General features: G+C 41.3%; 1 protein-coding gene across 1 annotated transcript in view; it reads left to right on the forward strand.

Moving 5' to 3' along the window:
- ryr2a (ryanodine receptor 2a (cardiac)) overlaps positions 1 to 24,731 on the forward strand; it is a gene marked incomplete at both ends in the record, with an annotated part of 671,945 nt that overhangs the window by 309,204 nt on the left and 338,010 nt on the right. The window contains 6 exons of the mRNA XM_080049015.1: positions 108 to 197; positions 856 to 990; positions 19,284 to 19,361; positions 20,098 to 20,173; positions 20,271 to 20,394; positions 21,717 to 21,832. Coding sequence (XP_079905141.1) covers positions 108 to 197; positions 856 to 990; positions 19,284 to 19,361; positions 20,098 to 20,173; positions 20,271 to 20,394; positions 21,717 to 21,832 — 619 coding nt within the window. The remainder of the gene's footprint in view (positions 1 to 107; positions 198 to 855; positions 991 to 19,283; positions 19,362 to 20,097; positions 20,174 to 20,270; positions 20,395 to 21,716; positions 21,833 to 24,731) is intronic.

The following is a 24,731-nucleotide window of genomic DNA, read 5'->3' on the forward strand; positions in this document are numbered from 1 at the left end:
GTGAGTCACATGTGAAATTGTGGCCACCTGTTTGTTTTGACAATCAGTAATCATATGATGCGAGAAAATGTATGCATCTTGAAATGTATCAAATGTATGTTTTACAGTTCTCCAATGGCTGGTCATACGGAGAACAGATGTGTGAAATAGTCAAGAGCCATCCTTTGCTGAAACCTTATAAAGGCCTCTCTGAGAAGGTGCTCTGCATGCAGCTATGGCTGACTCTGGCTTACTGTTGTATTTGTTTTACAAATAGTGTGATTTAAAGGTCAGCAATTCTAGAGAACGCATGTTGACAAAATCTCTTTCCGTCAAATCAGTTGATATCTTCTCAATATCTGCTACCTGTTCTTACTGTGTGTGTGTGTGTGTGTGTGTGTGTGTGTGTGTGTGTGTGTGTGTGTGTGTGTGCTAAAGAAATCTGGTGTTTTTACACACCCTACCCTCTTTAAACAGGCATGTTGCTAGTTCAAAGATTTTGACAAAAAAACAAAATTGGACAACAAGTTTTCTCCAGAATAAGTCACTCCACCTCTAAGTAGCTTATTGTGTTGCTGCACTCACAATTTCACCAAATGTTATTTCATTGACGTTTATAAATATGAATTTATGCACAATTTGGAAAGCTTCAATAAGTGCCAGTTTTGGGCCATTGTCAGCTCATGGAATCTGGATACACAGCTATGGTTCAACTATGGAAAGGCAGATTTAGACCACAGTTGACCTAAGCAGTACCACACTTAAATAAAAGTGCCTATATTTTGATGTAGGGTCAGGTTTAGTGCAGTTTGATATCGGACATATTTGGTAGAATCACTGTCAGCCTTTCCCTAACGTTTGCTCCTAATCTTTTAGGATAAGGAGACCTATTGTTCCCCGGTCAGAGAATCTCTGAAGACCATGCAGTCCTGGGGCTGGAGCATTAACAGGATCAGAGATGGTGACCCGGCCAGTCTACACAAGTCCAGGAGAATATCACAGGCCAGCCAGGTATACACAAACACATACAGAATAACACTCACACATATAAATGAAATGAATATGTTGTTAGATAGATTAGATTAGTTAGTTAGATTGTCAACTGGTGGGACCCAATAGTGAGTCGCAGATGTATTAAATGATGTGTGAAAAAGAAGTTGATGACAAATTTTACAAAAAATATCTGATGCTCCAGCATTTGCAAACATTGCTAAACACAAATATGAATTTTATATTTGGATATTTGGATATATTTGAGGACTCAAAGGTACAAAAACCTCAGTGTGTTGTGTGCGAGCAAATGAAAGCATGAAGCCATCAAAGGTATATTCATATTTTATTGATTTAAAGAAAAGTCTGCATTTTTTTCAATAAAAAAATTCACCAGTTAAATATATATTCTAGGGATGGGAATCGAGAACCGTGCCGAGTCAACCAATTCCTTGGAATCGTTAACATGCCTGCTTAACGATGCCGCTTATCGGTTCCGCGCGTTGCAAATGCGTCATGACTTCAGACACGCGCTGCTTTGTTTTGGTTCAGAACGCAGCAAACATGACATCGAGGCAGAAGCGCTCTAAAGTGTGGTTGTATTTCACGCGAAAGGGCGACAATACGGCCACTTGCAATAATTCAAGAGTTTCCATTTCATCAAACGACTCGTGCACGAGCACAAGCAAGCGCGCAGACTGCGATCCTGACGGTTAAACGTTTAAACGTCCGCTGTCTTACTAGTCGGCACCAGAATTGCCCATCACTTGGATTTGAACATAAAATGTTTGATAATTAACGTGTGTGTAGGCCTAGGTGTGGGCAAGTGAAAGAGGGAGAGAGATAAAAAGGCGAGAGCAGCATAAAGCAAAGCAAAAATATGTCTTAACCGCTGCCAAAGGCCCGCTGTTTACTCTCGTTCATCAGCTGTTAAAATGCTGCCTTTACGCACAGCGGTGGAGACGAACCCAAAACAACACACAGCGGGACTCGGCGGTCCGTTGGTAAGGAAACGTTTAACAAGACACTTTATAAAGACAGTAAGACACACTTAAAATAACGATCTCTGCCCGATACAAAAAGCTCTGCCTTGGATAACTTCATGGAGCGATCGATGTATAAAACCATCTGCTACGTGCGTCTGATGATGTGCCATTATATTAATAATAAACAGTGCGCTGCACATAAGAACAGCATGTACATTGTAAAGCTGAGATGGAGCGGTGACTCCTCGTCGCTGGCGTAGTGAAGAATAAGCAAAGCGATACATTCTCTTTTAGCCTTTATGGCGTATTTATTCTCTTCTTGAATAGCCTACATGACTGACTACTGTGCAGTCAGTTCAACAACAATGTACAATGTAAAGAAAGGGTTCCTTCACTTGAACGTAGTGACATTATCACGTTGCCCTTTCAGAGTAAGGGCGCAATGATATAATAACACTTAGCATACATTAAAGATCTCGTATCCTTCCTGAGAGGGCAAACATGATGATTGTTCTGCATAACAATGGTTGATTTGCCAAAGTTGACAGTTGGTCTTATCTTTTCAAAAGACTTGTTTGTATTTTTTTTATGTAAGTTGAATTTAGTTTCAAGTGCAAATGAGCACTGTTAATATTCCAAAAGGCACAAGCTCTTCCTTGACTGTTTGAAGTCTGTGTTTTTAGTTTGTAGTTTGTAATGGCATTTGGGCTTAAAAGCCAAACATTATTTTTTTTGTCTGGACCAATTAATGTGAAAATTGACAATTTCCTAATCCTCAAGTAGCCTACTCTTGATAATTGTTCAAGGCACACACTAGACACACTTCTGATCAGATATTAAAGAGAGTTAATACAAATAAACAAATTTGTACTTACTCTCTTACCCAATGAGAATCGATAAGAGAATCGATAAGGAATCGGATCGATAAGCAGAATCGGAATCGGTAAATTCTTATCAATTCCCATCCCTAATATATTCTTGAAAGCAACAGATGTTTACTTGATTAAGGCAAATGTGCCTGTTAATTCCTTCATAACCTCTTTGGTGTGAATGGATTCACAGCTTTGGTATTCTACGTATTTAATATTATTATTCCGCCACCTTTTTGGCTTCAAGTAACTTGACTTAACATTCTTCAACTGTCATTCAAACTTCAAAATGTTCAACTCCTTCAGAACATGCTGAGCCCAGTTCAACATTTAAAAAAAAATCACAACATAAGTAATTAAATGTTTTATGAAAGATTATGCCTATCCAGAATGAATAGGCCCATTCAAAGTGATTGGGGAAAAATTTAAAATGTTTTTCTCATTCATATTTCATCCTATACTCTTCATTCACCATTCAAAATGTTCAACTCCGTCAGGACATTCATTGTTATAATACAGAATTTTCATAAGATGCATAACTTCAGAGATAATCAACGTTTTATGAAATATTATGCCTTTTTCAAATGAATAGGGACGCTCAGTGTTCAAGTCCATGCTACTCATTCATACTTAATCCTATGAATGTCATTCCCCTTTCAAAATGTTCAACTCCATCAGGACATTAGTGCTCTCAATCAACATTTTCATATTTCATAACTTTATGAAAAATGATGCCCATTCAAATGAATAGGGAAAGGTTCAAAACGCAAAATCTCATGAATGGCGACAGGTTCCGTTTTATTTTTTATTTAATTTTTTTTGGGGGGTGGGGTATTTTTATTAATAGTGGCCTTAACTAATAATAGACACGTTCGCTATCGTGGCCTTTTCAGATGGGAGGCGATTGACGTGTCTGGTAAAACATTTTTAATGACATGCGAGTGGAGAGAGGGAGGCTCGGCCGTTCTACAGACGGAGCGACAACGGCCGCACTCCTGTTAAACTGTCACGGCTGTGTGTCACACACACGCGCTGGCAGAGCTACAGTAGAAAGTGTTTGACTTTTCTCTTCTTCATGAGATTGTGATAATTCACCATGCTCCTGTCGTAAAGTAAAGATTGTATGAACATAAAGCAGCCTTTGCTGCTTTCTCTTGTAGGACTGAATACAAATCTAATGAGCTGAAACAGCTGGAGCATTGCTGTCTGTCTAGACCAGGGGTGTCCAAACTTTTTTCACTGAGGGCCACATACAGAAAAATCTACGAAGGGCCGGGCCACTTTGCAAAAATAACACATTTATCAGGACATGTAGCTGTTCTGATGTTTAGTTTCATAGTGTCTTTGTAAATTGTAATCCTTCTTCACGGCAACACTTTCCTTGCACATTAAACAGACACATTTCTCCTCTTGTTTATATGCCAATGATACACCCAGTGTTTTCTGCCTTTGCGTCCAATGTCCAGCAGGGTGAAAATAGTATCCAGCCGAGGTCCCGACCCTCCTAGGGGGGGTCCGGGGGTATGCCCCCCCGGGAGATTTTTTAAAGTTTTTAAAGTGAAATGCATGAATCTGGTGCACTTTGAGAGGGAAATTAAGAGGCTAAATCTGAAGAATTTTGTATGAAAAAAAATGGAGACACTGTGTCAGATGAATTAGAAGCTATTGGAGGAAGACACATAGATTTTCCATAATAATATTAATTTAAAATAAAATATTATGCAGGGTCCTCTGGGATGGGCTTGTTGCTCTTTTTCTTTTATGGGACATATTTCTCTGTAATATAATGAGTGCATTTAAATTATTTAAAAATTAAAAGCACCATATTACATTATATTTTTAAAATGTGCCACGGGCCAATCAATCAGTTTTTGACACCCCTGCGCTAGTGGGTTACTAAGAATTGCAAAAAAAAAAAAAAAATTTTTTTTTTTTTTTTTTAAAGGGCCATTATATTTTTACAATCGGCCGCGGGCCAATAAAAAGCGGGCCGCGGGCCGCAGTTGGCCGTAGTTTGGACACCCCTGGTCTAGACCTAATCCACAAAGTAGACATTTAAAACAAACAAAACTGAATAACTAATCCACTTATCTATCTATAAAGCAAGACACATCTCTGTCTTTCTGTCTGTGGCTCGCATATCTCTCTAGTCAGATCGGACTGAGCTCCCGGATGTGGCTTGTGCATGTTGTGCATCCTTGAGATTTTTGAAGTTTTTGCGACACAATATTTCTAAATTCATAATTTTTATATCATGCTGGCGTGCTCATACGTGGACATACTGAAGGCTGCAGTGAGAATGGGTATGAAGTAATCCCTGAGTAGAAACCGCCTTCTTCTGATTTGATTGGCTGCTTCAACCCAAAACTAACATTGACGAGCGGGACTTTTGTTACTTCCTCATTCCATATTCAGCCTTAACAGTGACTGCTAGGATAACTTCCCAAACAAAAAGTTCTAAAATATTTCCTCAGACATCACCAACACCTCAAACCTGTCCGCTTTAGTGTTAAAGATTGCACTTTACACTATTTTCACTGTAATACAGTTAATGTATAGTTAAACACAATGACGTGCGCCAGTTTCAGCTCGTTTCAGTTCTAGTCAGAAGCCGGCGCATGAAATACGTCACAACCAAACGTTATGCGATTGGTTGGCACATCCAGAGTGGCACTGGGCAGATCCAATAGTTTTAAACTTCAACAGACACCCGCTTTCAAGTGAGTTTACGTTTGTTAATTGAGCGATTCCAGATCTTCTGTACAAATGAAATTAAGTTGGATGGTCTGGTACGACCAGGCTAGGTAAACACGATCGCTTCCACGAAATGCTTCCTACGGGCACTGCACTAGTTAACTAAACAAATGTTTTATTAACAATATGAGTAGATATTTAACAGCAGCCATACAGTGTATACGGTTGTAAGCAAATGCTGTTTCCACACTGCATTTTATTTTCTGGATTTAAAAAAATAAAATTTCGGATATTTTCAGCCTATTGTATAGGCTATCGGGATCTTTCTCATTAATAATTTATCCAATACATTCATTCACCATTCAAAATATTCATCTTGAAAATATTCAAAATGTTCAAAAAATTCATAACTTCAGAGATAGTCCCAAAAATATATGGGCCACTTCAAAGAGAATGGTGAAGAATTCAAAACCCTTCTTCTCATTAATATTTCATCCTTTAGAATTAATTCACTATTCAAAATGTTGAACTCCTTCAGGACATTCAGACTTATTTTCAAGATTTTCATAAAAAACTCCTCATATATTCAACATTTTATGAAATATTATCATCATCATCTTCAACCGCTTATCTGGAGTCGGGTCACAGGGGCAGTAGCTCGAGTATGGGACCCGAAACTTCTCTTTCCCGGGTCATATTGACCAGCTCTGACTAGGGGATCCCGAGACGTTCCCAGGCCAGCATGGAGATATAATCTCTCCACCTAGTCCTTGGTGTTCCCCGAGGCCTCCTTCCAGCTGGACGCTCCTGAAACACCTCCCTAGGGTGGTGCCCAGGGGCGTTCTTACCAGATCCCCTAACCACCTCAACTGGCTCCCTCTTAAGCAAAAGAGTAGTGGCTCCGACTTGAGTTGCTCACGAATGACTGAGCTTCTCACCCTATCGCTAAAGGAGATGCCAGCCACCCTTCTGAGAAAACCCATTGTGCTTGCTTTTACCCGCGACCTTGTTATTTTGGTCATTACCCAGCCTTCATGACCTTAGGTGAGGGTGGAAACGAAGATCGATCAGTAGATCGAAAGCTTTGCCTTCCGACTCAGCTTTTGTCACAACGGTGCGGTTAAGTCAGTGCAAAACAGCCCCTGCTGTTACAATTACCGGCCAATCTCACGCTCTATTGTTCACTCACTTGCAAACAAGACCCAGAGGTACTTGAACGTCTTCACTTGGGGTTAAGACTCATTCCCTAGCTGAAGTAGACAATCCATCGGTTTCCTGCTGAGTACCATGGCCTCAGATTCAAAGGTGCAGATTCTCATTCCAACTGCTTCACACTCGGCTGTGAAGGGAGGCTGAGAAGTGTGATACCCCGGTAGTTGGCACACACTCTCTGATTCCCCTTTTTTAAGAGAATAACCACCACTCCGGTCTGCCACTCCTTCGGCAATAAACCCGACTTTCTTTCAAAGTTTTTTTTATTAAATGTTAGTAACAAAATTGTAGCACAATGAATACAAATTTGTTCCCCTTTTTTTCCCCAACATACCCCACCCACATCCCACCCTCACACCCAACAACACGAAATATACACTACAAGAAACAGAAATAAACAATCAATATGAAAAAAAAAAACATAAAGAAATACAATTTAATCAAATAAAAGAGGGGAGGAGGTAGCTACTCTTCTATAGTTGTTGTTGGTTTTTTAAAATAATTTAGGAAGGGGCGCCAAATTCTGTCAAATGTATTCTCAGATCCCTGAGTAGTATAACGTATTTTCTCTAAATTCATACATGACATAATGTCTCTAATCCAATGTGAGTGGGAAGGAGGAGCAGGATCTTTCCACTTGAGTAAGATAGCCCTACGAGCAAGTAATGAGGTGAAGGCCAGTACCTTCAGCTTCACTTTAGGCAAGCCCGGATTTGGAGCAATGCCAAAAATTGCAGTGAAAGGGTTCGGCTTAATTTGATGCTGAAGTACTTCAGAAATTGTTCGAAAAACTGACGTCCAGAACTCAGTCAAGGTGGGACACAACCAGTACATGTGAAAGAGTGATGCCGGTGCGCTCTTACAGCTATCACAGGTCGGGTCTACATCGGGGAACATACGAGCTAATTTAGTTTTAGATATGTGGATATGATGTACTACTTTAAATTGCACAAGAGCATGTTGGGCGCACATGGAGGTAGAGTGTATCCGATCCAGGACTGAATCCCACATGTGATCTGTGAAGGCAGAACCTAGGTCCTGCTCCCACAGGGTTCTTATAGCTGCTAATGAGGGGCTATGCAACTTCGAAATAAGGTTGAAAAACACATAAATTGAGCATTTTAATGTGGGGTTTACAGAAAGAAACAAATCGACATGATTGGCTGGTGGTTTATAAGGGAATTGGGGAATTAACTTCTGCGTAAAATGCCTGATTTGCAGAAATCGGAAAAAATCTTTTCGATACCGAAGTGTTTTGTCAATTGAGAAAAACTAGCAAATAGATCATTAATAAATAGATCACCGATGCATTTTAAGCCTTTTTTATGCCAGATCTTGAATGCACCATCCACCATCGAGGGAGTAAACAAATGATTAGCTGCAATTGGGCTGAAAAGTGAAAAATTCTGCATTCCAAAATTCTTCCTAAATTGGGTCCAGATTCGAAGGGAGAGCTTAATCATGGGACTACTGTTGGGAATAGCCGAAGAGAGTGGAAGTGCGGCGCATAAGAGGGCATATAGGGACAATGGGCTAATAGCGCTGGACTCCATTGTTACCCAGACTGGGGCTGAGTCGTCAAGGTGAAAATGCACCCAATACACTAAAGAACGGATATTAGCAGCCCAGTAATAGTATTGGAAATTAGGGAGGGCCATTCCACCTGTTTGTTTGGGTCTTTGAAGAAAAGCTTTCCGTAACCGAGGGTGTTTACCATTCCAAATATAATTTATCATTAAAGAGTCAAGGGCCTGAAAAAAGGATTTGGGAGAAATATGGGGAGACATTGGAATAGATATAGGAACTTTGGGAGTAATGTAATTTTAATTGAATTTATTCTACCTATAAGAGAGAAAGCCAGAGGAGACCACTTCGATAATATTTGCTTCGCCTGATCCAATAATTTGAGGAAGTTCGATTTAAACAAGTTTTTAAAATTTCTGGTAAAACATACCCCAAGGTAACTCAGATGATCTGTCACCACTTTGAGTGGGAGAGCTGTATAATCAAGTTTGAGAGCTTCTTTGTTAATCGGAAAGAGTTCGCTCTTACTCAAGTTAAGTTTATAGCCAGAAAACTGACTAACGACCTCCAACACAGAAAGTGCCTCCGGTAAAGAGGTGGTTGGCTTGGCGACAAACAAAAGTAAGTCATCGGCGTATAATGATACCTTATGTTCAATTCCTCCTCTCCATATCCCCTGAATCTGTTTGTTACTGCGAATGGCAATAGCAAGTGGTTCGATTGCAATAGCAAAAAGGAGCGGGCTCAAAGGACAACCCTGCCGGGTCCCACGGTGCAGATCAATGGCCGTTTGTTAATACTGAGGCAGAAGGGCATGCATATAATAATTTAACCCAAGAAGTGAAAACAGGACCCAAACCGAATTTTTCAAGGGTGAAAAACAAATAATTCCATTCTACTCTATCAAATGCTTTTTCAGCATCCATAGAAGCGAGGCATTCTGATTCAATATTTCTGGGGGAATATAAAATGTTCATTAGCTGGCGGATATTATAAAATGATTGGCGTCCTTTTATAAACCCAGTTTGGTCGGGGGATATGATAGGATCTTTATCCTTTTTTAACAACAGGGAAACAGGCCTGATAGAACGAGGGCAGGAGTTTACCTGAGTCAAATGAGTCTGAGAATACTGAACATAAAAAAGGCGACAATTCGGCTGAAAATTTCTTTAAAAAGTCAGATGGAAGTCCGTCTGGACCAGGAGATTTGCCTGATTGCATAGATGTTATTGCTGCAATAATTTCCTTCTGAGTAATAGATGCCTCAAGGCTATGTCTCAGGTCTTGAGAAAGGGAAGGCATGTTTAGGTTACTGAAAAAGGTTTCCATCACCGTTACGTCTACTGTACAATCAGAACTATACAAATTTGAATAGAATGTTTTGAACTTTTCGTTTATCAATTTCTGATCTGATGTTGTACACCCACTGTCTTTCCGTATTCCAGGGATGAGTTGCTTCGCTCTAAATCCGCGCAGTTGATTGGCCAGGAGTTTACCAATCTTGTCACCTTGCTCGTAAAAAGTACTTCTGCTCCTAAGCAACTGGTCAGCAACTTGACGAGAGGAAAGAAGGTTGAATTATGTCTGAAGTTTTAAACGTTCTTTGTAAAGTTCAGATGAAGGTGAATTAGCATATTGTCTGTCCATGTTCAGAATCTGATCAGCAAGTTCAGTTTGTTTCTGTTTTGTACACTTATTTTTGTGTGCTGCAAATGATATAATTTCACCTCTCAAATAGGCTTTCAGGGCTTCCCAAATTGTTGCATTGGACACATCTGGTGTTTTATTTATACTCAAAAAAGTTTTAATATGTGTAGAGATGTGTGAAAGAAAACTCTCATCTGTGAGCAACAATGGATCCAGTCTCCACTGCCTTCTTGTATACTCAACGTCAGAGAAAGCCAGTTGAAGGAGCAGAGGAGCGAGATCTGAAATCACAATACTTTCATAACTGCATGACTTTAGGTCTGACATCAATGAATTATCAACAAAAAAATAATCAATTCGGGTGTAAGTTTGGTGGACATGTGAAAATAATTAATATTCTCTTCCTGTGGGGTATAAAAACCTGTATGGATCAGAGAGGCTATAATCAGCAATAAATGATTTGATATAACCTGCAGATCTGTTAAGAGTGGCAGGCTTGGGGGAAGAGCGATCTAAGACTGGATCTAGATAACAATTAAAATCCCCACCAAGAATAAGAGAATGGGAATTGAGATCGGGGAGTTGGGAAAAAAATCTCTTAAAGAATTCTACGTCATCGACGTTAGGCGCGTAGACGTTGGCCAAGATGACTGACTTATTGTAAAGTTTGCCTGAAACAATAATAAAACGTCCATTTTTATCTGATATAATGTTTGAGGACTCAAAAGGATTATTACTATCAATAAGGATAGCTGTGTCCCTAGCCTTACCCCTGAAATTAGAATGAAAAAATTGTCCACGCCAGCATTTACTTAATCGCCCATGGTCAGAGTCATGTAAGTGGGTTTCTTGAAGGAAAACTATTCCAGCCCTGAGCCGTTTTAGGTGGGTTAAGACCTTACCCCTTTTCACTTAGTGATTTAGCCCCTTGACATTCCAACTAATTAAATTAAGATTGCCCTTCATCCAGCTCAGTTATAGTGAGAATAAAAAGAGTTGCTCCGATAAGAAAAAGAGTAGCAAAATACAGAGGAAAAGAAAAACACACAAAAAAAGGAAAACACAAATAACTGAAGACACAGCAAACTCAGCTAAACCCCCAGTTAACACCACCCCATCCCACCCAGAACCCACCCCATATATTGCTCTAAACAGCAAACCCCAAAAGACCCTTACTAGTCTCACAACAAACATTCCAAGCCTTAACTTTCTGACCTGTGCTAGCTTCCCACATAAGTCTTGTACAATTCACCCCATAACAGCTAGTAACACTATGAACAATCCAGCAAACTGTCAAAATGACAACACACTAAACAAACATACCGTGCTCACCCAGCAGATTCAAAATACAAAAAAAAGAACAAGGCGTGAGTTAGACAAGCTGTCCAAATGGCAAAAAAATAAAAAAATAAAGAACAGACACGCTTATCTAGCCGTTTTAAAATAGAGATACAAAAAAGCGAGTGAGCTAGATAATACGTCAAAATGACAAGCAACAAAAATGTCACGTTCACCCAGCTAATTTACTAATTTTAAAAAAGGGAGAAAAAATGCGTGTAGTACCATCAGTCTGAGAGTTTGGCTGGGGATATGAAAATAGCATTTGTCCAAATTGTATACTCACAGCAGGCAATCGTATTTACTACGGACTCACACCCAATGTAGATATGTAGTTAGATGCTTCAGAGACAGACCGCGACCACTTTCTCTTGCCGCCCTGGAGAGTAATGCGAAGCCTCGCAGGGAATAGAAGAGAGGGACGGAGACCGCGCTGATAAAGCTCAGCCAAGACCCCCCTGTATTCAGCCCGCTGCTTCACGACCTCCGCGCTGTAATCTTCGTAGAACCGGAGCTTGTGGCCGTGGTATTCCAGCTCGCCCTGTTTACGTGCCTCTCTCATGATCAAGTCTTTAGTCTGGTATCGGTGGAAGCGGATGACGACGGGTCGAGGCCTCTCACTCGGGCCCGGTTTGGGTGCCAGAGTGCGGTGAGCTCTGTCCAGCTCCGGGGGAGAAGGGAGAACTTGATCACCAAAAATCTCGACGAGGAGCTCGGAGAAAAAGGCGGTGGGGCGTGCACCGTCAAGTGACTCTGGTAGGCCCACAATACGAACGTTCTGTCTCCTGCTTCTCCCTTCCAAATCCGATAGTTTAGCTTTCAGCAACTTGTTATCTTCCTGCAGTGAGGAGCACGTAGCCTCAAGTTGCTCCAGGCGTCCGCAAACAGTTTCTGCATTCTCCTCGAGATCGGTTATACGTTTCCCCCTGGCCTGAGACCACGGCCTGGATGTTGTCCATGTGTTCATGCTGGCGAACGATGATTTAAACTCAGCGGCTATGGATTTAAACTCAGCGGCTATGGCTGCTCTATGCTGCTCAAGCAGATCCGGAATGGAAGCCATTGAGCTAGCACCAACGTCCATGCTAACCACGCTGTCCGAGGACATATCTGACTCTGCCGAATCTCTTTTTGCGTTTTTCTTGCTTCTAGGCATTTCTCCAAAACAGTATCAGTGTTACCGGCAACACAAGCACACAACAAATCGATGAAAATAGGGTTTAATCAGTTAGGTCTGAAATAGTTAGTGGGAGCTATAGAGCGATCGCACCTACCCCATGCTCTGTAACCCGGAAGTCAATAAACCCGACTTTGACGCAATATTGAAGAGATGTGTCCCAGATAGCCCCTCCACACCCATGAAATATTATGCCCAATGCAAATGAATAGGGTTGCTCAGCATTTTCAGACAAATTAAAATCCCTTCTATTCATTAATATATATTTATATTTTTTTAAATGTCTTTATTTAGAAGGGACCGTGCACATTAATAAACATGAGCACCAAAGCTCAACATGTAAATGTGCCAGATTTAGCCACGCAGGCTCATTTTCAACTGTAGTCCCTGACAGGTTGATCGCTTAAAAGAAAACATAAAAAATCTACAAAAATACTAGCCTGGTCCAACCAGACCATCGTACTTCATTTAATTTGTACAGAAGGTCTGGAACTGCTGTATTTGGCAAACGTTCACTCACTTGGAGGCGGGTGTCTGTTGAAGTTTAAAACTATTGGATCTGCCCAGTGCCCAGTACTCTTGGAACACTGAGAGTCTGATTTGAACATTTAAGATAAGCAATTTGGTGTATTCTGGTCAAGAGAATTAAGGACAAAGAAAACTTTATCAGATGAATAGTAAAATGAGCAAAACAAGTTAGTCAGCCAACCTTCTTGACTTTTACAATACAAAGTGTGTCAGTAGCCTATTTACCAAGAAAAAACATTAAAAACAGCTTAGAAAAACGGTTAAAAATGCTGGCAAAACCAGCTTTAAATAAGACAGAAAATAACATGGAGCCTCAAATCAATCACACCAAATTCCCTTACAATAAACTATTTATATTGTGGCAAACAGGATTTGCCTTATCGTTGCTACACAACCATCAATCAAACACATAAGAATACACTCTGTCACCATAGTTAATCTCGTGTTCACGCAGTCACACACGCACACACACACACCTCAGTCGTGCGCAGGAACATAATGGTGCAAAATGGGACGATAGTGGAGGAAACATAGCCTGGTCCAACCAGACCATCGTACTTCATTTCATTTGTACAGAAGGTCTGGAAGTGCTGTAATTGGCAAACGTTCACTCACTTGGAGGCGGGTGTCTGTCGAAGTTTAAAACTATTGGATCTGCCCAGTGCCACTCTGGATTAGCCAACCAATCGCATCACGTTTGGTCGTCACGTGTGTCATGAGCCGGCTTTTGACGGTGCGTTCCAGTTGGACAGGGAACTCGGAAATTCCCGACTTCACTACATATATCGCATCACGTATAAATCTACCGGTACCTGGCAACAGTAACTTGTTAGAGCCTAACGTTTAGTTATTTGGACGAGAAAGGTTTTAGGCGTCCATACTTTCGCGAGCAGATGCACTGGAACACAGACAGGTCGGAACTCGGAACTACCAAGTCGGAAATCTCCTTCTTACGAGTATAAAGGAACGCAGCATTCAACTGAAACTGGAGCGCGACTTCGACGTCATCGTTCTCAGCCACTCGCTCTGTTCGCTGATTGGACGACTGTAGATTCTCCGTAGAAAGCTGGGAAATGCACTGTACACCCAGCCTGACTACTGAAGGGAAAATGAAATTTGGCCGGAAGTAGGCGGGCGGGCGGAGCCAGGCTAGAGGAAACAGGTGAGTGTGTTGTTTCGGCGCTGATCTGCTATAATCACTACATTCACCTCAGGTGTGTAGGCCAGAACACCACGCACCATTCAAAAACCGTGAAAACAGCAATAGACAAAAGCACATTATTAACTTGAGGTGACACGTTAATCTGCAGTGATAATCCGCCATCCGCGGCAGTTAATCAGCGCACGCATAAATCAATGCAAATGGCTGTAAAACAACGTTTGGCAAACCCCGTGAATTTATTTAAAAAGTCATTCACATAAACCAAGTAGGCACATTAACACGGTAAAGTAATACTACTGCGGCTGCTGGAACGCTCCGATGACTCGGAGAGAAAAAAAATCTAAACTTCCCTGCAGACGCTCTGACTGACTGATGTCACCGCCCCTCAATGACAAATACTGTTTATGATTGGCCAAATGACCGTCAAAGCTCATATGATAGGAGTTAACATCCGTCAATCATAGTTAGTCACTATGGTCACTCCACTTTCTTAAGGTCCATGCTCCACACCACACACACACATACACACAGTGCTGGCCATCAGATTAAAACGTGTTTCAACTGAGCGTAATGTGGTCCGTCCTGCCTGTATCCAGCTGGTAAGACTAGGGATGTCCATGGTTAACTGGTTAACCGTTAAGAAGATCTTTAACCGGTTAATACTAAAGGTTAAACTGTTAAAAAAAAATAATAATCTTAATTTCTCTGAAATCCGGACTCTTATTTTGATATCGCTAAACCGGATGTAAGAATGCCAACTGTCGGTAAATAATGAAATGAGTAGTGTAGGCTACGCTCAACTTTATAATAGGTCCATGGTACGCTCCCAGTCACAACTTATGGTCTCAACACTCCCGTGTCATATGTTTGTATAATTTAATTAACAGCGTGGGCTTCCGCTAGCTTAACATAGCGATAGTATTAGCCTTCTTGAGGTGGATGCTATCCTGCATCTATCACCGTCTCAGTGAGTGTGTGAGGGAGTGACAGAAAAGCCAGGCAGTGAGTGCCCGCCCCCTGCACAGACACAGGTCTGCCATGATTGTGTGCCAGGATCAATAGCGAAAATCCGTCATAAACAAAAGCGTTAAGGATCATTATGCAGTACTGATAACATCGGAGCTTATCAATATTACGGTCTTTCAAAATGTTGCCCCGTGCAGAGCACTACTTAGCACCGGGTTTCAGTGGGCTGCCAATCCCCTAAGCCTGTGTGTGTGTAAATGTCCCTTTTCAGTCACTTATTGCACTTTCTGTTCCTACATTCGCATACTAGACCTCTTCTCACAACAGACAAAGGTGCCGTGTGAATGTCAAAATGTAGGCATTTAAATTGGCTACTGGTGCCTGAATTGTTTTTAAATTAATATGCCGGTCCTTGGAACAAAAAAAGGTCTGGAGCCCTGCTATAATGCTTCATGTATTTCACTATAAATAGGCTACATTAAATCTTAACGGTTAACCGGTTAATAACCGTTAATTCTGGTGGTTAGCCGGTTAAAGAAAAAATTCTAAATGGCCATCCCTAGGTAAGACAGTAATTAATATGTGAGAAAATCATAGCATGAAGGTACAGCCTTGAGGCCTCTGTAGTTAAATTATTCCTGATGTGTCTGACATTTGATAACTTGAATTTGATTTTGTTTAGGACTTTTTTAACTTGTTTTTTTTCAAAAGTGAGCTTAGAATCTAATTATTCCCAAGTACTTGAACTCTTGGAACACTGAGAGTCTTCTCCCTTCTATTGTCACGTCTGGATCTGGATCGCTATTTGCTGATTTTGAAAGGAACATACATAAGCTACGAACACACTGCACAACGCGGCGCAGCGCCGAACGAATCGCAGGTTCCGCGAGGCGTGATCACATTGGGTCATATTGTGTCCGCCGCCCGCCCAGAGTAGCCTTCTCTACTCTGAGGATATGCTGCTGCTGGTGCTGGTGCTATCTGGTGCTGAGGGGACCAGTCTGCTATACAGTTTTATCAACATTTAGGTGCATACAGGAGTTTGCTAACCTATTTGAAATATTGACCCTTACAGCTGATGTTTTTTTGCGGCTTGCTTCTTGTTTTTAGCATGTAAATATTAGAGGTGGGAAAAATAATCGATTCTCCGATGCATCGCGATTCTCTCTCAAACGATTCAGAATCGATTCAGATCAATTATAATCCGAATTAAAAATATATATATAAGTTTTTATTTATTTTTTAATTCGATTCGTAAATACTAGTGTGAGTTGTTAACAAAAGTGACGACAAAAGGGCTGAGAGCAGCAAACCCATATGACCTGCACCAGCTTTATTTCTGTTTACGTTTTTGTATGAGAGCTGAATTCCAAGCCATACTTTTGGCACAATGTGTTCAAATTACATTTCATTTCATTTCATTTATTGTTTATTTAGCAGGGACAGTGCACAATATACAATTGAGCCAGATTATAGCCACATGGCTAATTTTCGTCTGTAGTCCCTGGACAGGAATTGGTGTTAAGCTAAAAACAAAAGGATTAAAATGAATAATAATACAAGAATTTGATAATACAATTAAAAGGTGCCCAATGTGCAAATATAGGCTCACAATATTGCATGACCAAGAAGGCATATCTAGTTAAAAGAATACACCAAAACAAGATGTATAATAAAGTAAACATAAAACACCAAACATGAGATAAACATACATTGAATATAATAGAATAGAAATCCTATAAAAACATGATTTACAAGATTAAAAATAAAATAAAACTGAATTGGTTTAGTTTTTACATACTTCCATATTGTGATGAAATGCAAGCTGCATTGATTATTGCACTGGTCATAGACAGTCATATTTGTGACAAGAAAAGCTTTTTCTCTAATGCAATATTAGAGAAGGTAATTAATCTGTTGTTTGTCTTTTATGATCATCACAAAAGTAGGAAGTGATTAGCAAACTCTGAGTAGCAAACTCAGATGTGTATATAAATATATATACAGTATATATATATATATATTTATATATATATATATATATATATATATAATTTTTTTTATTATTTAAGATATTTTTTGGCATTTTTATGCTTTATTGATAGTGTAGAGACATAGTTCAAATGGGGCAGAGAGGGGAGTGACATGCAGAGAAGGTCTCGAACCCGGGTCCGCTGCTGGCCGAGGCCCATGGGGGGGACACCCTACCAACTGAGCTAAGGGCGCCCCCTATATAAATATATTTTTGAAAATCACACATGGGTATGCACATTTAAAAAAAATGCATCGAGATGCAATGAGAATCGATTTTGAATCAAATCGTTGACCTCTGAACCGGAATCGAATCGTGAGGTGCCAAGAGATTCCCACCCCTAGTAAATATATGACTGAGTCATCAACGTACATCTGACGGATGACAGTAGGTGGAGAGACTTCAGGTAGGTCATTAATAAATAAACTGAATAACAAGGGACCCAAAATGGAACCTTGGGGTGCACCCACACAAACTTTAGCTATTTGTGAAATGTTATGATCCACTAGAACACATTGTTTCCTGTCTGTGAGGTATGATTTTATCCATTTAATGACGTCAGATGAAAAATTTTACTTTGATAACTTCGTAATTAAGAACACAGACTTCATCCTATAAACTTAATTTACCACTTAAAATGTTCACCTCCTTCAGGACATTAGTGATTTCATTCTAAATGCTCATATACAGTAATTGATAATTGTATGATAAATGATGCCCATTCAAATGAATAGGGAAAGGTTCAAAACACAATCTCATCAACACTTTGATGGATTTTCTTCAAACTTTGCACAAATGTTGACTCTGACTCAATGATACCTCATAGGATTTAAGACAGGGGTGTCCAAACTTTTTCCTCTGAGGGCCACATACGGAAAAATCTTCGAAGGGCCGGGCCACTTTGCAAAAATAACACATTATCAGGACATGTAGCTGCTCTGATGTTTAGTTTCATAGTGTCTTCGTCAATTGTAATCCTTCTTCACGGCAACACTTTTCTTGCACATTAAACAGACACATCCCCTCTCTTGTTAAATGCCATTGATACACCCAGTGTTTTCCTTTTTTGCGTTCAATGTCCAGCTGGGTGAAAATAGTAGCCAGTCGGGATCCCGACCCTCGTAGGGGGTTCCGGGGGTATGCCCCCCCCCCCCCGTGAGATTTTTTTAAGTTTTTAAAGTGAAATGCATGAATCTGGTGCACTTTGAGAGGGAAATTAAGAGGCTAAATCCGAAGAATTTTGTATGAATATTATTATTCATACAAAATTATATTTTATTAATTATTAAATGAATTAAAAAAAAATGTTATGCAGGATCCTCTGGGATGGGCTTGGTGCTCTTTTTCTTTTATGGGACATATTTCTCTGTAATATAATGAGTGCATTTAAATTATTTAAAAATTAAAAGGGCCATATGACATTACATTTTTAAAATGTGCCATGGGCCAATCAATCAGTTTTGACACCCCTGCTCTAGTGGGTTAACTAAGAAATGCAAAAAAAAATATATATATATATATATTTTTTTTTTTCAAAGGCCCATTTCACATTGCCCGCGGGCCGTAGTTTGGACACCCCTGATTTAAGAGGTCATGTGTCAAATTTCAAGGTCACTGTGACCTTGACTATTGTGGACGCAATATCTCATGAATGCTTTGACAGATTTTCTTCATGCGTTGCACAAATGTCACTGTGTCCAAGCCTTCATATTCATTCAGCTATCCAGTGTTGCGTCAGCTTTTGAACATTTATAATAATTCAATGCTTTTCCATATTTCATGCATCATTCAACATTTCGATCCCATTCAGATATATTCATACTTTATCAACATTCAGCAATGAAGAGTCCGCTTCTTCAGCGTCCGCTTCTTCAGCATTGCATTCACACAGCTATTTCTATAAGGAATTGTATTTTTAGTTTTACTTAATGTTCCTTCACGTTAATTTAGAATGTTTGAACTTGAACATCACCTGCTGGATGTATTTCAAAAGCATTGTGTACCTAACTTAGGTTGGGTATTTAAACATTTTGAGAATTCTGGGTCACAACTTCATTTCAAAGGCAAAAGACGGGTCTTGATGCTAGACCAGTTGAAAACCAATGTTATAGAGGTTATTCATTTAGAAAAAAAGGCAAACCACATGGAAAAGTGACATCAATATATATATCTTCCACAGCAGTCTTTTGATGGAGTGCCAGCTTTCAGCCCCAGGCCTATTGATATGAGCAATGTAACACTGTCTAGAGACATGCAGGTAAGGATTAGCAAAGTACACTATATTGCCAAAAGTATTGGCTCACCTGCCTTGATTCGCATATGAACGTACATGACATCCCATTCTTAATCCATAGGGTTTAAGAACCCTTGTAAAAGAGTCTTCGGTCTCAATGGGATTTACCTGTATAAATAAAGGTTAAAAAAAATAATAAAAAAAATCCATAGGGTTTAATATGACGTGAGTCCACCATTTGCAGTTAAGTGACAAATTGCCCCTGGCTGCCGCTAGGGGCAGGTTTCAAAACAGCAATTTCTCGTTGACTCCCATGTTAAGTATGCCGTTTTCACAGGATTATTAAACATTCTAGTCTGTATGCTTAGACTGAGGGGGGTGATTTTTTTCCAGCAGGCTAGTCTCTCTTCTTTTGGAGGTTAAATTGTACGAATAATTAGGGGCACAGCCTCTTGAGTGACAGCTACCCGCCCGTTGGCCCTCACGTCGCCTCGGAGGTATACGTCAGCTAGATGGGTTGGAATAACTGAGGTCAGCCTGGATGCTACATCCATTTTATATCCTATCTTTGATTAAACCCTATGGATTAAGAATGGGATGTCACTTATGTTCCTGCGAACATGCGAGTCAAGGCAGGTGAGCCAATACTTTTGTCAATATAGTGTATGTATGACCAATAATAGTTTCCCCTCCCTTAAGCTGGGCTATTCTAGCACAAAGAGAAAATAGTGATTTCATTGTAATAATTGTGTTTCTCTAGTCAATGGCAGAGCTGCTTGCAGAGAATTATCATAATATCTGGGCCAGAAGAAAAAAAATGGAGCTGGAAGCCAAAGGTAGATATAACAGGACACATCTACACAGTGTTTCCTAAATCTCATTCTTTTCCACCATCAACACCAACTGTTGCAATTATTGAATCTGTTTGTGCAGGTGGGGGGAACCATCCTCTGCTGGTTCCCTATGATACACTAACTGCCAAAGAAAAATCCAAAGACAGAGAAAAAGCACAAGATGTCCTTAAGTTCCTCCAGATCAACGGTTACACTGTGTCTAGGTAGGAAAAAAACGTCACACTGAACACACTGATTGGATGTTGATTCATATGTTGAATAGGTGTGATTGGTTGAATTTATGTGATTTTGTGTATTTGCCTGAAGTCAAACTACAGTGTGTGTGTTGTTGACCCAGAGTCCTATCAATAGCCGCTTTTACACAGAGGTTGCGGCATATTGACGGAACAACAGTACGCCAATATGCCGACTCTGCTTGGTTCTGTGTTATTTACACAGAACCAAGCAAAGCCGGCCTGCTGGCGCATCATTGTGCCAATTTACACAGCGTTCCACATTCCGGAATGAAAGAGAGTTGCCTGTCAGGTGTGACGTAAACATTTAGCGCCGTGCCGGTCAGCTGCTTTAAAACAACACCGGTGGCCGGTGAATTGAGAGCAGAAGTGCAGTTAGATGGCCGTCTTTTACTGTCCGCGTGATGTGCCGGTTGATCTCGCTATGCGCTGAGTCCAACATCACTGGGAACAAACTGCCAAAATCACTCCGCTCACTTACGAGCGATCACCTGTGTGTGTTTGTGTGACAGGCTGGCTGTGAGCGAGTCTCTTTGAGGGCAGCGCTCTGCCATACACACACACTCTCACACACACACACACACACACACACACAGTGTGTGAAGTCACGTTACTGTAGACAGAAAAAAAGTGTGTATATACGCTCAGACTTAAGGATAATATTAGCGGCGGGTGATCCGGTCGCAGCCTAGCTTAGCCTAGCTTTCCCACTTCATTGTACAACTTCCCCCGGGCAGAAATAAACTCTGGAAAATGAAGCGTGGGGGTTTTGAATGAGCAGCGGACTTTATGAACAGCTAGGTTATACGGTGTTCCTTTTATTTGGTGATTTCTACGGGACATCAGGCTGCCGTGGTTAATGTTAAACACACGTCCTTCAACTGCTACCATGGTCACATGTTTAGAACGTAGGCTATGGAACGTCACACTCGCCCCTGTTCCGCAACAACAAGCAGATGCATTTATACAGAGAGGCGCAACAGATTGTTCCGGGAATTTTACTACCGCCGAGGTACAATCTGTTGCGCCTCTCGTCTCCCGTTCCGCAATGGTACAGCAGTGCGGGGGTGGAAAGGCCGGCATTTTCCCGGCTTTCACTGGCTGTGTAAAAGGGGCTAATAGTATCTGAATGTTTCCAGTAGAAAGATGTTTGTACCAGCATAGAGCCCTGTTGATCTGTAACTTTGATAAATTGATACATTTGGTGCATTGATATCTACCCCCTCATGTGAAACTGCTAATAAGAAACTTCCGTTTCCGCTTCTTTTGAGAGTGTGTGTGTTATTTTGTAGAGGTGTGAAGTCGCAAGAGCTGGACACTCCAGCTATAGAGAAACGATTTGCCTACACCTTCCTTCAGCAACTCATCACATACATAGACCAGGCACACCAACACATGATGGAGTTTGGTGAGACTTTTATCTTATTATGTAAATAATGTGCATGCCAAGTACTGCATGTAGACCCTGTTTCCACCTGGCACTAACATGTGGTTTGAGTGATTCGAACATAAGTGGACAGCCTAACTACAGGTGGAAACAATCTCAGGACACATTAAAGACACATTGGGCCTCATTTATCAACCGTGCGTAGACCAGAAAAGTGGGTGTACGCACATTTCAACGCAAACCTCCGCATTTATCAATTTGGACATGAGCGTAGGGTACGCTCAAATCCCACGCCAGCTCTCACCTGGTGTACGCAAGTCTGTAAACAGCATGGACTTGCAGTGCAGGCTGTGCCGGGTAGCCAATGACTTTGTTGAACAATTGTTAGTGGATAATACTAGTGCAGTGTTTGCTCAGACCAAGATAAACATCTTAATCACTTAAAAATGTGCAGCTTATGGTGTGAAACTGAGAAGGAGCGTTAGCAGCTGAAGCTAATACCGCAGTCCTGCAATAAGGCACAAATAACACAAGAAATGCTAACGATTACATACCAGTCAACAGCACCCCAAACTGCAGCCACTGTTTAACCCTCCTATTGTACTGGGGTCACTTTGACCACACAAGACATTTTTCTTTGCGGGAAAATATGTTTTTCATTCAACAAATGGTCTGAAGATAATAGGGGTTGTTCAACACTGGATCACGTCAACAAGCTATAACCCATCTCTATACAGTATTACATGTAACCAGCGTGGCTCGGTTGAGTGGGTTAATGTAAACAAAAGCACAACTGTAATTTCCAGCAGTGGAAAAATAAAACCAAACACACTTCTCTCTGTAGAGAAAATAAATCATGAACAGCACAGCAAATCAAACATTCAAAAGTCAAAGTAAAACAGAGTTTAGTGATCACTTTAAAAGCAGTACCTATCTAAACTATCTGCCCTGAATATAAGCCAAAGACCTTAATTGGAGAACGCATCCAGCGGTCTCAAATCTCTTTCCTCGTGAACGGAGAGCGGGGCTCGGGTGGCCAGTGCCACGATGCGAACACAGAGGAGGTGCCGGGGGTCCGGTGTTTTGTCTCGTTAACTCACCAGTTAAAAGGAGACAGTGTTTTCTGCTTGTTTAGACATCAGCGGAACTGTGTGTCTTGGTTCAGAAAAAGAATGAAGCAGCTGCAGGCTAATTTGTCGGAGGCGGATAAACTGAGAACGGGTCGTCAGCTGGTCGTCCGTTAGGGTGTCGACGTGAGGAGATGAAACAGGGAATCTGGTCGCCTGGCTCGCTCCTTGAGATGAATTCACTTTTCAGTGAATGGGAAACGAAGGTATAGCCTACCGTTGGTTTCCTTGCGCTCTAGTAGAGCTTCACACAAAGTCCGTTGATCAAAGTCAAAGTAAAACAGAGATTAGTGATCACTTTAAAGTACCTATCTAAACTATCTGCCCGGAATATAAGCCAAAGACCTTACTTGGAGAACGCATCCAGCGGTCTCAAATCTCTTTCCTCGTGAACGGAGAGCGGGGCTCGGGTGGCCGGTGCCGCGATGCGAACACAGAGGAGGTGCCGGGGGTCCGGTGTTTTGTCTCGTTAACTCGCCAGTTAAAAGGAGACAGTGTTTTCTGCTTGTTTAGACATCAGCGGAACTGTGTGTCTTGGTTCAGAAAAAGGATTAAGCAGCTGCAGGCTACTTTGTCGGAGGCGGATAAGCTGAGAACGGGTCGTCAGCTGGTCCTCCGTTAGGGTGTCGACGTGAGGAAATGAAACAGGGAATCTGGTCGCCTGGCTCGCTCCTTGAGATGAATTCACTTTTCAGTGAATGGGAAACGAAGGTATAGCCTACCGTTGGTTTCCTTACGCTCTGGTAGAGTGTCACACAAAGTCCATTGATCAAAGTTTCGCAGCGGCCAGCTGGAACAAGTTGAGAAAAATGTGTCCTTTGTTTTGAGGTGAAGATGGTTCTTTGTTGAAGGAAAAACATCCTCCAGCATCTCCAACAGCAAGCGGGTTAAACTGGCATGAAGACAATTTTGTTACGGTTTGATACCGGACCCAAGAGTAGACAGAGGCAGTTGTAGCATATGATAAAAAAGGTTTATTTAACGAGGTGGGGAGCAGGTGGTGAAAGGGGAAGCCAGGGGTAGTGAAGCAGGTGGGTAGACTGGAGGTAGTGATCCGGGTAACTGCAGGCAGAGGAGAAACAGCGTTAGGGTTATAATCACGGAAAGCACGGCGAGAAACAGAGACAGGGAAAAGAATCAACTGGAGCCAGTCACGCCTAGTTACCACTGTAAGGAGTAGTACGATCTGGCAATCGTTGCAGGGGAAACAGGAGTAGATGTAGGTGTGTTGATTGCAGATGCAGACCAGGTGTGGAACGGAGACAGACTCAGCGCACAGCAGTCAGCTGTGATCACGACAAATTTGGAAGAGCCGCGTTCGGGCTTAAATGCTGGTCAGAGGTGGAGCCTCTGGTGGCCAGGTATCCAATGAACTTGGGAGGAAGAAAAGGTGAGCGACTCCTCCGGGCCGGTTACGTCACTGACGTCCCGTCACTGACGTCACACAGGCAAGGGGGGGTTTCATGGAAAACCCGGATAGTCAATTTTAAAACAGTGCCCACTCAACAAACTTTGATTGATTGACAAAGAAGGTCTGTTGACTCCGGTGATTGGACAGGAACTCATTTGAGTGAGTCCCAGTTGTCTAGGTTGTATACAGGAAACTTGTTTTAATTAATCAGGATGTCTCTGTTGATATTAGACAGTAGGTAGAGTAGCCCTTTTGAGCTGATGGTGGCGCGCACGGACGCAGCGGCTCTTGGCTCTCTGATTAAGTGTATTATGCTCGTGTCGTTTGTGTTTTTAGTGTGTCTTAGGACGTGATGTCAAGCTAAACATATGTACAGCCACAC

This window comes from Ammodytes marinus (genome assembly GCF_949987685.1).
Source record: "Ammodytes marinus genome assembly, chromosome: 20".
NCBI classification, from domain to species: domain Eukaryota; kingdom Metazoa; phylum Chordata; class Actinopteri; order Uranoscopiformes; family Ammodytidae; genus Ammodytes; species Ammodytes marinus.